The sequence below is a fragment of the Sminthopsis crassicaudata genome, chromosome 5 (assembly GCF_048593235.1).
Source record: "Sminthopsis crassicaudata isolate SCR6 chromosome 5, ASM4859323v1, whole genome shotgun sequence".
Taxonomy (NCBI): domain Eukaryota; kingdom Metazoa; phylum Chordata; class Mammalia; order Dasyuromorphia; family Dasyuridae; genus Sminthopsis; species Sminthopsis crassicaudata.
The window spans coordinates 107,371,811-107,385,768 of NC_133621.1; the positions used below are offsets into that span (position 1 = coordinate 107,371,811).

Sequence of the window (13,958 nt, forward strand, 5' to 3'; positions counted from 1 at the left end):
CAGAACAAAGTCTCATTGCTACCCCTGTAGTCTGAGCTCTGCAAATTCCTGTATTTGTGTCTGAATAACTGGCCTGTGGCTTAGTCCCTTTTGGAGTAGTCTGCAGCTCTGGTGATTCAAAATGATAGGACTATGAGCTTCTCTTTGGTCTAGGATTTCTACCCTGATTATTCCTCTGCAGATTTTAGATTGTGGTGGTAGCTCATATTAGGACTCCTGAGGTCTAAATCATACTGCTGCTGATAAATTATTTGAAGTGGGAAATTTCAAAATAAAACATTTTTCAAAGTGACAGATTTAACTTAGTCTGTGTACTTTATTTGGAATCCTCCATTGTCCTGAACATAGTCAAGGATCAAGTAAGTAGACAGAAGGCCTATATGCTGTAGTTTGACTCACAAGACAGCCCCTTGTTTAGGATGTATTCATTTTAACCTCCCACAATTACAAAGACTGATTATCTGCTTTCCTTCGTCACAGCAGGTTAGAAACAGCAAATTAGAGATGGTCTTTAGATGGAGGCAAAATGATTATAGTAAGAAGTGACAGTTGACAATCTGAGATTGAAAGAAGGATTAGAAAGACTATAAAAGGTACAAACAGAGCTAGAAAAGCATAGCGTTTAGCTTTTTAGATGTCACATAGCATACATATTGTCAACAGTGCCTAAAGGTGGGGAATGAGTGTCAATAGATACACAATACCATATGTGATATTCATAGTAATGACTGTTTTAAAAAAAAGACATTTTAACTCATTATTATTTTACTTCATATCAGTCATAGGATTCTGATTATTACATATTACATATACATACATACATTTTTTTGTTTTTGTTTTTGTTTTTGTTTTTTTTCTTTAATCTCTTAGGGATATGGACCTAGTAGTGGTTTCAGTAGGTCAGAGAGTACATAGTTTCATAGCCTTTTGGGCATAGTTCTAAATTTTCCTACAGAATGGTTGGACTGTTTCACAACTCTACCAACCAACAGTGCATTAGTGCATCTTTACTTTTCCACATCTCTGCAGCATTTATCATTTTCATTTACTATCATAATGGCTAATCTGATAAGTGTGAAGGAGTACTTCTGAGTTGTTTTGATTTACATTTCTCTAAGTGATTGAGTATTATTTCTTGTGACGGTTGATAACTTTGATTTCTTCTTCTGAAAACTGCTTATTTATTCCCTCAGAGGGATTGTATTATAATTGAGGAATCAACTTGCAAAAATGAAATAGAAATGAGACTCATGCAGGCGGAGAAAAGATGACCTGAGGAAGAAAGGCAGTAGCAGATGACTGGACTAGGAAAAAAAAGGCTTGAGTTGGATTCTTGAAAGGAGATAAGGAGGGAATGCATTGCAGGCACTGGAGGCAATCAGTGGCAGCAATAGGGAAATTGGAGATGGAATGTTGTGTGAGAAACAGCAAAATGAATCATTTGTCTAGGTTGTAGAGTATAGGGAGAGAGGAGTAGCATATTATAAGTTTGTAAAGATAGGAAAATGCCAAGTTGTGAAGAGTTATAATAGCTAGAGCACATTAGATATGATCATAAGGAGACACTAGAGTTTATTAATAAGTAGGTTAATGGTCAGGCTTGCTCTTTAGAAAAACTGCTTGTGATACTTTTGTGGAAGATAGATTGAAATAGGGGCTTAAGGAAGGGAGACCAATTTATGTAATAGCCTCTATCCTGTACCATACTATAAACTTCTAGTATCTAAATGAAGAGAAGGTGGAGCATGTGAAAATCATGGACAAGTACTGGCAATTAATTGAGTATATGTGGAGTACAGAAGGAAAAGGAATCTGGGATAATTGAGATGAGCATGTTGGTGGCTTGAAAGATGATGGTGTCCTGCATAGAATAAGAGAAGTTTAAGAGAGAGATGAATTTTTGGGCGAGAGCTATATGAATTTCCTTTTCAATATATTGAAATGAATATGAATAATAAGGTAAAGATAGATAATAGGCTAACAGGGAACTATAACTCAAGAGCACTATTTAAATCTTATATAGTATACTGATCTCAGATTTCATATTTATTTTAACTTGTTGGTACTTTCCTGTTTGCTTCAGAAAGGTTGTTAAAGCTGATTACCTAAGTGTGAGGATAAAGACTATTATATGCTTGGGGAATGGGGGTAAATAACAAAGAATTCTGATCTAGACTTAGTGTTAGCTTTCCTAACTTTTATTATTTCTTCCCTTCTCCCAACCAACTTTGTGCTTTCTGCCAAGCCATTTTTATATGCTGTTGACGGAATAGTTTTCTTAATGCACCCTTCCAATCTTGCCAATGTTCATGCAGTGATTTTTGTAAATAAGGAATAAATAGGTTTAAATTTTATTAAGCAATTACTTTGTGTTAAGCAGTGTGCAAATCAGTTAGGATATAAATTGGAAATTAAGTCACTCTTTGCCTTCAAAGAAAGGATATATAAGTAGATCTGTATGTGTGAGCATATGTATGTATACATGTACCTATATATACAAATAGAGGAATGGTGTCTTGGGAAGGAAATTAGAACAGTCATCAGGATAATCAGTGGATCCCATGAGGCACTGAATTTGAATCTTTCCTGAAACAATAGTCTTACTGATTTATTTACCATGACTAGAGCAAAAGATAAAAAAGAGGAAGGTTATTGTATTGACAGGACATATGAGTAGATGATCGTCCCGTGGATTTGCAGTGGACAGCCCCTTAAATGTACTTTAAAATACTAAAGAATAAATCAGTGATGTTGACCTCAAATAGAGGGCCACAAATTTGTATGTATATAATTATTTCTTTGGGCTGCATATTGTCTTAGTTTTAAAAAGCAATATTATCATTATATTTTTACTTATTTTGGTAACTATTTTCCAATTACATTTTTTATCAGGTTCTGACTGCACTTGGAAATGTTGTTGGTCATATTTTTGACACCTCTGGACTAGATGATTTTGTACATACTAATCAAGATAACTCAACCTTAGGATGAGATATCATAGCTTGGTATTCAAGTTTCTCTCTAATTTGACTGGTTAAGAAACCCAGTTTTCTAGTCTAATTGATCATATGGTTTAGTTAAACTAAGATTTATTGAAACACCAGTGGGCACTGTTTTTGAAAGTTTTAGAGAGATTTTAATTAATTCTCTTTATGGAAGAGAGTATATTTGAGTTGAAGGTAAACAACCAAGAGAGGGAATTTTAGGCATGGGAAGGTAAAAAGAAAGAGGAGAGTGGAATGAAGTGGTTTGGTGAATACTGCAGTTTGTCTGGAGCTTAGATTTTTATGAAGATGGATTATTTAAAATAAGGCTTGAAATATGTTGAATTGTGCAATATTATGAAGAGGGGAAGGGAAAGGTCTTGGATATCACTCAGCAAGTCAGTTACAGGATGTTTATTAAGCTAAGATTTCCCATTGTATTCAGGGCCATCTCCAGTCATCCTGATCTATATCTGGCCACTGGATCCAGATGACTCTGGAGGGGTAAGTGGGGCAGGAGATCTTGCACAGCCTCTCTCACTTAAATTCATTTCATTTGCATGTCATGGCATCACCTCCCTGATATAATGGTTGTCTTTGAGAACAAAGGACAAATAACAACAATTAAGTTACTTTGTGCCAGTCCCTATGCTATGTTCTGGTGGAAAAACAAAGAGGTAAAAAGACTTCTTTCACTTAAAAGGCTACACACAAATGAAAGCTGAAAAGGGGGGAAATACCTGGGAGTAGGAGGATATAGTAGAGAAGCCAAAGAAACCAGAATGTGGATAGCAGGTGGGAGTATCAGTCAGGCTTTTTTTGTAGTCCCAAGTAATTCAGGAAGAAACATGTACTAAGGACTCAAGGGATCAGGAAGGTGACACCAGAAGTGAATCTTTTATCAGTCAGGTTTGTCCCATCCTGGGGTAGAGGTATTTGTGGTTGTAGTTGTATGACACCTTCTGTGGCTTAGAAGATAGGGTAGTATTAAAAATTATTGGATAGAATGCCTGGTTTGGAATCAGGAAGGCCTCAGTTCAAATTGAACCTCTTAGCTAATTTTGTGACTGTGGGCAAGCCACTTAATTCTACCTCAGCTTCCTCATGTGTAAAATGAACTGGAGAGGAAAATACAGTATCTCTGCCAAGCAAACTCCAACTGGGTTCATGACTGAAATGACTAAGCAGCAACAAAACAATTATTGGTTATATATAATAAGTTAAACTTCTATTCACTTTTGAAAAATGAAAAGAAAGTTCAATTTAGAGTTAGCAAATGCAAGATTAATATACCGACTTTGTTGTGACTGCAAGAAAATGCTGAAAAGCAACTGTGCAATAGAGTGCAAACTAAATTAAATGTTTTTAGGCAAATACAGTGATTAGAACTATTTTATTATTAGATTAGATTAGATTACTCAGTCTAGGCTTATGTATTGAGCTGCTAGCTGCATTTGAATGTGAAGTATTTAAATCTGATGTCAAACATTTGTTTTGTGGGAATTTAAAAATATTTTAAATTTTTTTAAAATATTGAATTAATTTTGATCAGGACAACTTAATAAAAGTGATTTTTAATAGCCTCAAACTTAAAACATTGAAGTAATTTACAGATAAGATAGTTTCAATAATTACATTGAATAATTTAAATTTTTTAATCTTTTTTAAAGTGTACTGCCTTCCCATGATTGGCAAGTAAATAACAGGAATTCTTCAAACTAATTTTAGCACAAACAGTAGAGATAATTTAAATATTGGAAATAGAAATGCAAAGCAAAAAGTATATATTGAGAAAATAAGATCCACTGAATCATTGCAATTCACAGACTGCTATTGGCCATATACTACCTTAATTATAGATTGCTTGCAAACAAATAAATTGAACCATTGAAAGTGACTATAGAATAAGCTAGTAAGGTGAGAGATTTTGTAGAGAGAATGATATGGTTTTAAAAAGCAAAAACAAACACCGTGGCAACAAGCGGATTGCCTGCATTGTGTAACAATGTAATTTGTGGAGAAAAATTGCTGCTATCTGTAGCAGTCAATATAGTCCAAATGATACAAGATAAGTCATTTACAAGACAAATTCAAGTAGATGATATTGTTGCAAGATTGCCTATTTATCTGAAAACCTTTGTGATGAATCGAGAAACAAAAATCTTTTTATGCATTGTAAGCAACAGATGTAGTTAAAGATATTCATTTGTATACATATGTATGATATGTTGTTGAATTGAAATTTTTTTTTTTTTTTTTTTTTTTGCTAGCTTTGGTTATTTTGTTTGCCTATTGACAATTCATCGAAGGGAAATTTTAATAGAAAGGATAGATTTCCAAGCAAAAGAATTGTTGATTTTTGTTTGATTCTGTATTGAGTACTGTTTAAATCAGGATAGAATATAGGTGTGTGAACCCTAATTGTACTCTGTATGTTCTTTGCTCAAGCCCCTTTCCTCCTCTTCCTCTTCCGACAAAAGCAACAATCAAATCAGTGATATTATTCCTGGAAAAAATGCCAGTAAGTCTCTTATGACTCCATCTATCATTTCTGTAACTTGCTTTAGTATTTAATATTCCTTCCTGGCAACAACTCACCTGTATAGGTTGGTCTTTCCTATTAGAATATAAGCTTTTTGAGGACAAGGGTTTTACTTTTTTCATCTATAGCTCTGATAGTCAACAGAGTGCCTAAACCTAGTTAGCATGTAAGTTCCTTTTTCATTTCATTCACGATTTTAAAATGTGGCCCCTTGTCTTTGTATACCTGCATTCTTCAGAGATAATTAGTTTTAAAAGTTGGTTAATTTTTAAAAAAAAGTTCATTGAAAAGAAGGTTCTTTGTAAAATAAAGACAAAAAGGGACCAGTGTTTAAAGCACCTTCATGTTATTGTGAAACAGAATTTTTTCTTCTGATAAAAGGATGGTTAATCCAAAAGAAATTGTGGGATTTTTTTTATTAATGATAGTAGTAAGCATGAAATAAAATCTAACAAATTTCTTCCTGAAGGAGGATATGTGTGTGCATGTATGTAGGTGTATGTATGTACATACATTAAGTATTCACAGCAAATCAATCCAATGGTCTCAAATTCATATCAGGAGAAAAGTGACTATATTTGTGAAAAATTAAAACTATGGATAATTCACTAGAGAATAATTTTATGTGGTTCTCAATTTTAAAAACACCTTCTCTGCAAATGAAATGGAAGATCTGTATTTTTTTTTTTTTTAAATTAAAGCTTTTTATTGTTCAAAACATGCATGGACAGTTCTTCAACATTAGCCCTTTAAAAACCCTGTGTTCCAATTTCCCACCACATACACATACTCTTTCCTGGATGACAAGTAATCCAATATATGAAGACCTATTTCTTAACAAATTAGTTATCTTACAAAAGGAATCCTATCTTTATTTTAAAGACAGTAAAAATAATATGAAAGGTTTGGTCTGGCTTTGTCTAAAAAGAAAGATTCATAGAACATAGAAATGTTGTACATTTAAACAAGCTTTTGAAAATCCTAAAATGTCTTGCACATAGATGAATAAACTTCTTTGTTTTATTAAAAAGAATGATGATATATTTTATTAACATTTGTAACATTGTATGAACCAGGAATCTGTGTTGTAGTTACTATAAAAACAATATTGGTACTTAGTGGTTAAAAAAGAATTATGGGTAGCAGTATCAATGCTAGTACATTTTGAAAACTGTACCAAAAATAAAACCATCACTTTGATATTATTTTTATGAATGGTTATGTTGTGAACATTTAAATTATTTTCTAAATCTGTCAAGTTTTTTTTATCATTTTTGTTTTAAAAATTACTATTAAGTTTTTAAAAATTTTGTAGATTGTCTAGTATGGCATGGCAAAAAAATTTTAAACTGGAGGCATTTGGAAACCATTGCATTGTATAAAAAGGCATAAAGAAAAAGGAGGGCATGTCAGCTTTGGGGAGCAGCAAATAGGTCAGTTTTTCTGGAATGTAGTGTTAGAAGGGGAGTTATGTGGAATAAATTTGGAACAAGAATGTGGAACTTTTTAAATGCTTAGATCAAAGAGGTTGTAGGTTTTATTTGTTTGTTTTAAATTTTAGAAGCTGTAAGTTGCTACCAGAAGCTTTGGAGCAAGAGAATAAGTCAGATTTGTATCTTTGGGTTATCACTTTGGCAAATAGGAGTAGCCATTAGGGATCCTTATGTAGGAGTTAGTGGCTCCTGTTTTCATGAGTTTGATACCATTGGCTAAGAGTAGTGAGATTTCAGGTGAATTGTTTAGAATCCTGCAGATCAGTCTGGTTAAATGAAGGGTGTGAATCCAGGTTTTCCAATATCCAGTACTGATTCTCTCTCCGTGTATTCTGCCATATTATCATTCTAGAAGCTGAGGTTCTACTAGCATGTTTGGTATTAGCATCTATTTTGTTGCTGTATCCTAAGGAACATGGGACTTTTCATCTGACTTCACATTGAAACTTTTCATGTGTGTTTGCTTGAGCAGGGATTGTTTGCTTTTCTATTTGTACCCTTGTGCTTAGCATATAAAATATAAATAAATGCTTAATAAATGCTTCATTCAAAATGTTCAGGTGAGTTAATATATGTAAAATACTTTGCTTAAGCTAAAGCTCTATGTAAATGTTAGCAATAACTTTTTGAGAGTTGCCTAGTAAATATTTGTTAATAGTTATTACCAGTATAACCGTTACTTTAGTTAAAAGTGGAAAATGCTATATTATTTTAAATTAGTTATTAGTGAAAACAAAAATAAAATACAACTATATGACCAAGATTGCTTGTTTCCCCCAACCCTCCTCCCTTTAGTATTTCTTTGGGATATAAGCCCAATAGCAGCAATGCTGGATCAAAAGGGGAGATTTCAGAAGACAACTTTTAAAAAAATGTATTTGTTTTATTCTGAACTTAAGAAATAAACACATTTCCATAACAAAGTGGAATAGAAAAAGATAATTGCAAATGAAACTGCAAATCTATTTTGTACAACTTGCTATTTCTTTTAAATATGTAATTATGTAATTCCCCCCCCCTTATTTTCTCCCTTTCTCCAGATAGTAATATTTGATGTGTGTATGTGCGTGTATCTGTGTGTGTGTGTGTGTGTGTGTGTGTGTGTGTATGTGTGTATAAGTAAAACATTCTTTTTTTTTAATTAGAAATTTTTTTGACAATATATATGCATGAGTAATTTTTTTTAAATAACATTATCCCTTGTATTCATTTTTCCAGATTATCCCCTCCCTCCCTCTACTCCCTCCTCTAAATGACAGGCAATCCCATACATTTTACATGTGTTACAATATAACCTAGATACAATATATGTGTGTAAATCCCATTTTTCTTGTTGTATTAGATTCCGAAGGTGTAAGTAACCTGGGTAGATAGACAGTAGTGCTAACAATTTACATTCACTTCCCAGTGTTCCTTCTCTGAGTGTAGTTGTTTCTGTCCATCATTGATCAACTAGAAGCGAGTTGGATCTTTTTTATGTTGAAGATAGCCATTTCCATCAGAATACATCTTCATACAACATTGAAGTGTATAGCGATCTTCTGGTTCTATTCATTTCACTCAGCATCAGTTGATGTAAGTCTCTCCAAGCCTCTCTGTATTCCTCCTGCTAGTCATTTCTTACAGAGCAATAATATTCCATATCCTTCATATACCATAATTTACCCAACCATTCTCCAATTGATGGACATCCATTCTACCTTCCAGTTTCTCGCCACTATGAAAAGAGCTGCCATAAACATTTTGGCACATACAGGTCCCTTTCCCTTCTTTAGTTTTTCTTTGGGATATAAGCCCAATAGCAGCAATGCTGGATCAAAGGGTATGCACAGTTTGATAACTTTTTGGGCATAGTTCCAAATTGCTCTCCAGAATGGTTGGATTCTTTCACAGCTCCACCAACAATGTATTAGTGTCCCAGTTTTCCCACATCCTCTCCAACATTCATCATTATTTGTTCCTGTTATCTTAGCCAATCTGACAGGTGTATAGTGGTATCTCAGAGTTGTCTTAATTTGCATTTCTCTGATCAGTAGTGATTTGGAACACTTTTTCATATGAGTGGATATAATTTCAATTTCATCATCTGAGAGTTATCTGTTCATATCCTTTGATCATTTATCAATTGGAGAATGGTTTGATTTCTTATAAATTAGGGTCAGTTCTCTATATATTTTGGAAATGAGACCTTTATCAGAACCTTTAACTGTAAAAATATTTTCCCAATTTGTTATAAGTAAAACATTCTATACGTATATATTTTTTAATCAATCTTTTTTCCTGGATAGAGATATATTATCCTTAGGTTATTTGTAGTTTATTTGGATATTTTTAGGACTCAGAATAACTTAGTTGCTCAAAGTTCTTCATAAAATACTATTGCTGTTATTATGTACAATTTTCTTTTGGTTTTGTTGATTTCGCTCTCTTTTTTGGTGTTTCTAAGATCATTTGAGTTCATTGTTTTTAATAGCACGATAGTATTCCATCTGATTGTATATGACTTGTCCAGCTATTCCCCAATTGATGGGCATCCCTGCAGTTTCTAGTTCTGTCCCACCACAAAGAGAGATACTATAAATATTTTAGAACATATAGGTTCTTTTCCTTTTCTTCTAATTTATCTTTAGAAACAGACTTAGTAGTGGGCTAGGTCAGAGGGTATAGGCAGTTTAATAATTCTTTGGGCAGAATTCCTGGTTGTTCTCTGAAAGGATTGGATTAGTTCACAGTTGCACAATGAATTTGTGTCCCAGTTTTTCCACATCCCCTTGTAACATTTGTTGCTTTTTCTTTCAATTATTCTAGCCAATTTTATAGGTACAAAATGCTATCTCAAGGTTGTTTTAAATTTGCATTTCCCTAATCAATAATGATTTAGAGCATTTTTATATGACTACAGATTGTTCTTATTTCTTCAGAAAACTACCTGTTTGTGTCCTTTGATCATTTATCAATTAGAGAATGACTCATCTTATTGATTTGACAGAGTTCTTTATATTTTTGAGTTAGGTAATTATCAGAGAAACTATTATAAAGTCTACCCTCCTTTTCCATTTTCTACTTTCCCTTTCATCTTGTTTCATTTATACAAAACCTTTTTAATCTAATATAATCAAAATTATCCATTTTATACCTCACACTGCTGTAGTATTTATTCATAAATTGTTTTATCCTTAGTCTGATAGATAATATATTTCATATTCTTCAAATTTTCTTATAATACCTCTTTGTATCTAGGTTGTGTATACATTTTGACTGTATCTTTGTAAATGGTGTAAAATAGATGTACAATTTTTGCTAGACTGCTTTTCAGTTTTTCCAACAATTTTTACCAAATAATAAATACTTATCGTAAAAAAAACAAAACACAAGGTTACTGTAGTCATCTGCTGCCATAAATTATCTATTCTGTTCCAATGATCTGTCTTTCTATTTCTTAACCAATACCAGGTTTTTTGATAATTACTACTTTATAATATAGTTTAATATCTGGATTTGCTAAACCTTCTTTTATATTTTTATTTGTTACATTTAAATATATATATATATATATATATATATATACATATATATATATATATGTATGTATACACACACATACACACACACATACATATATATTCTTGATCTCTTGTTCTTCCAAATGAATTATGCTATTATTTTTTCTAATAGTAAAAATAAATTTTTTGTAAGTCAATTGTGATGACATTGAATACATGAGCAATGAATATTTTTTTCAGTTATTTAAATCTGATTTTATTTGTATAAAATGTTCTTAAAAACTTTTGTTCATGGGTTTGTTTTGTCAGGTTTGCTCCCAGGTATTTTATACTGTCAAGTTATTTTAAATGAGGTATCCTTTACTATCTCTTCTCACAGGAATTTGTGATATATAGGAATGCTGATGATTTATGCAAATTTACTTTATATCAAGGGAAGGCAAGTTCTTTATAGAACTTGAGGAACTGTAGATGTAGAATACTGCATATAATGTTGGTTTTGCTAGATTTAAAAAAACAATCATAGAGGATGACTGAGGGATAGTGTTTATGTATTGCAAAATATAGACATAATGGAAAAATATAACTACAGTTTTATTTTTAAATTATTATAAAAATGTTTCATTAAATACTCTATCCACTGTGCCCTCTAGCTGTCCCTACCATGAAACTTAATAGAAAAAAATACAGTATATTTTCAGAACAAAAAACAGGTTACTTAATAAAGTCAATTGGTGCTTTAAATGTGAGATTCCTGTATTAGATCCTGTAGTTTGTAGAAAAAAAGATTACTCAAAGTCCATTAGGTTCACATGCTTAAATGGTATCACATCAGATATTAGCATCTGTTCTTGAGGATCTTTTTGCTCTATTGGGCATTGTTCATGACCAGCTTTAATTTGTTATTGCCAAATCTTAAAAGAACATGTCTATAGAAAACCCCCCCAGAGTGATTTATTTTTATTGGGCAATAAATTCATGATATTGTGATTCACTAGATTTAATTCTATCTTGGTTTTTTAGTTGAGTCAACTTCAATATTTAGAAATTCTTTTCATAAACGATTTAACATGTGGGATTTGTTGAAATGTATCATGCAAAGTTTTTGTGTTGATTTTTGGAAAATTTATTATTTGTAATTTTTTTTTTTAACCAATAAACTATCCTATTATCCCAGAATCTGAGTTGAGGGGGACTTTAGGGCTACATAGTCCAATATTTACCTAAAGAAGAATAAAACCCCTTTACTGCATTCTTGGCAGATATACTTATCAGCTTTTGCCTAAAGTGAAGAATGAATCCACTCCTTTGAACTGTATTCTCATACCTGGTCATACCCTTCATATCCTAGTGATTCTGAACCTCTATAGATTATGTAAACTACATTCATATCCCTCAACCCTTTTATCCCTGTTATTTCAATCAAATATTATCCAGCATTTCCACTGTGTCCTATGAAACATCTATTGTATTATCTATATATACACACACATGCAGGCAGCAATCTTCCCTTCATTCTGTATATTTTCCTTAATCTCTATTTCCATCTACTAATTATTACTGGAACCTGGTTCCTGGCACATGACACAGCCTCCCTGGCTACTTTATCTAGTACTTTCTGTACCTTCACTCATTCTCCTCAGCTCACACTGATTGAGCCAGGAGGACTAGAATATTCTTTATTCCACATCGACACTTCCATCACTTCCCTTCCTTCCTCTATGATTTTGATATGTGACTCACACTTCTGTCTTCCCCAACTTTACTCCTTGTACTAGGGGATTTCAACATTCCCATTGACTCTCCCTCAACTATTCTACACATTTAATTCCTCAGTTTTACTTTAAAATGAGTTTCTCTGCTCCACATCAGCCTACACAATTACGACCATATCCTTGGCCTTATTTATAAAGGAACCATCTTCATATTCTGAAGTCTTTCTTGGACTGTATAACCCATTGGCTTTTCATCTTTCCCTCCACCTTCCTTCATAAAATCTTAATCTTTTCTGTACCATGACCTTTGATGCTTGACCCTCAATTCTTTCCCAATCCATTATCTTCTTTTTTTCCCCATCTTGACTTCTTGGTGAATCTATTCAATTCTATAATGTCGTCTCTTGGATCCTGGTCTTCCTGATAATTTTTACCTATTGCCCCCTGTTAAGTTAGAACTTTGGATCACCATCTCCATTCTTATATATATGTGTTGCTGAAATAAGGTGGTGGGAATTTCACCTGTTTTTACTGTATGGAATACAAATTTATGTTATATAGTCTCAACTACTTCTAAACAGTCCATCTCCAATTCCCTTATCAACTCATATTCTATTCTTCACTGTAGGTTTTCAGACCTTTTGATTATTCTTAAACCATTCATAATTTCTCCTACCTTCCTTTTGTCAGTGCCATGTGAACATTTGTTTTGCTTGACCAGGATATTTCTTACAAGGGTTTTATTTTTATTCTTTTGATGGTGGGTAGGTGGGAAGTTTAGGATAGGATAATCAAAAAGAAAAGAGGGTCATTGAAACATTGATTTTTAAAAAAGAGCAGGAATCAATAACAGATAAGCAAGAAAGCTCTTGTTACATGTTGAATTTTTTATTTAAAACTTTTTTTTCACATTTTGATCTGATTTTTCTTGTGCAGAATAACATGGAAATATATTTAGAAGAATTGCTTGCTCTTTATGGGATATAGTGGGGGAGGGGAGAAAAATTTGGAACAAAAGTTTTTCATGTATTTGGACAATTAAGAGCTATTTTTAAAAAGTAAAAAAAAAAACTACAAAAGAGAACTACAGTTTCATGTATGTGGGGATCATTGGATTCCCTAACAGTGAAGCAATGGACAATAGCTTGGTTTTGGACTATCTCTTGGTTGTTGAAGAAGGCGTGTATGTGTGACTGATGTTTACATATCCTCCTTCTAGGACTTCTGGAAATCTCTTACAATACCATGTTGATTTATATTGTTTGTTATATCACTACTTGCATGCACAATTCCTGTTTGTTACACCACATCGAGTCTGCACTGACTGTGGGGAGAGTCACCACTAATAGCCTCAGCGTTATTGCTATGTGCTTGTGTAATTATTCCCATGTTGATGGGTTTGTGCATACTTGTCTCTAATAAGGCCCTTCAATCCAGAAACCGCTAGCAAATTCCCACTTCTCTTTGGTGCTTTTCATCTCCCTTCCTGAGATGTCAGGGAGGGCGTGATTATCTCCTTTTTAGTGCTTTCATCTCCCCTCCTGAGAAGTCAGGGGGGGCGTGATCACCTCCTTTTTGGGGTTCTCACCTCCCTGAAAAGTCAGGGATGGCGTGACCACCTGTGGTTTAAAACAAAAGAAAGCGGGAGATGTAAAGGGCTAGAACTGAGCAATGCACTTGGATAACGAAGCACGTGAGACTAATTGCCAATTGGACAGTTC

The 13,958-nt window shown here is 33.1% G+C and overlaps 1 protein-coding gene across 3 annotated transcripts in view; it reads left to right on the forward strand.

Moving 5' to 3' along the window:
* Positions 1-13,958, forward strand: part of CNOT4 (CCR4-NOT transcription complex subunit 4) — a 171,283-nt gene that overhangs the window by 44,710 nt on the left and 112,615 nt on the right. Inside the window, exon 1 of one of the 3 annotated variants that reach the window (XM_074267843.1) lies at positions 3,468-3,488. The exons of 1 other annotated variant lie outside the window; for it this stretch is intronic. In XM_074267843.1, the coding sequence (XP_074123944.1) occupies positions 3,475-3,488 (14 nt within the window). In that variant the 5' untranslated portion in view covers positions 3,468-3,474. Of the gene's footprint in view, positions 1-3,467; positions 3,489-13,958 lie in introns of those variants that run through there. One more of the 3 variants, XM_074267840.1, reaches the window with a different exon arrangement.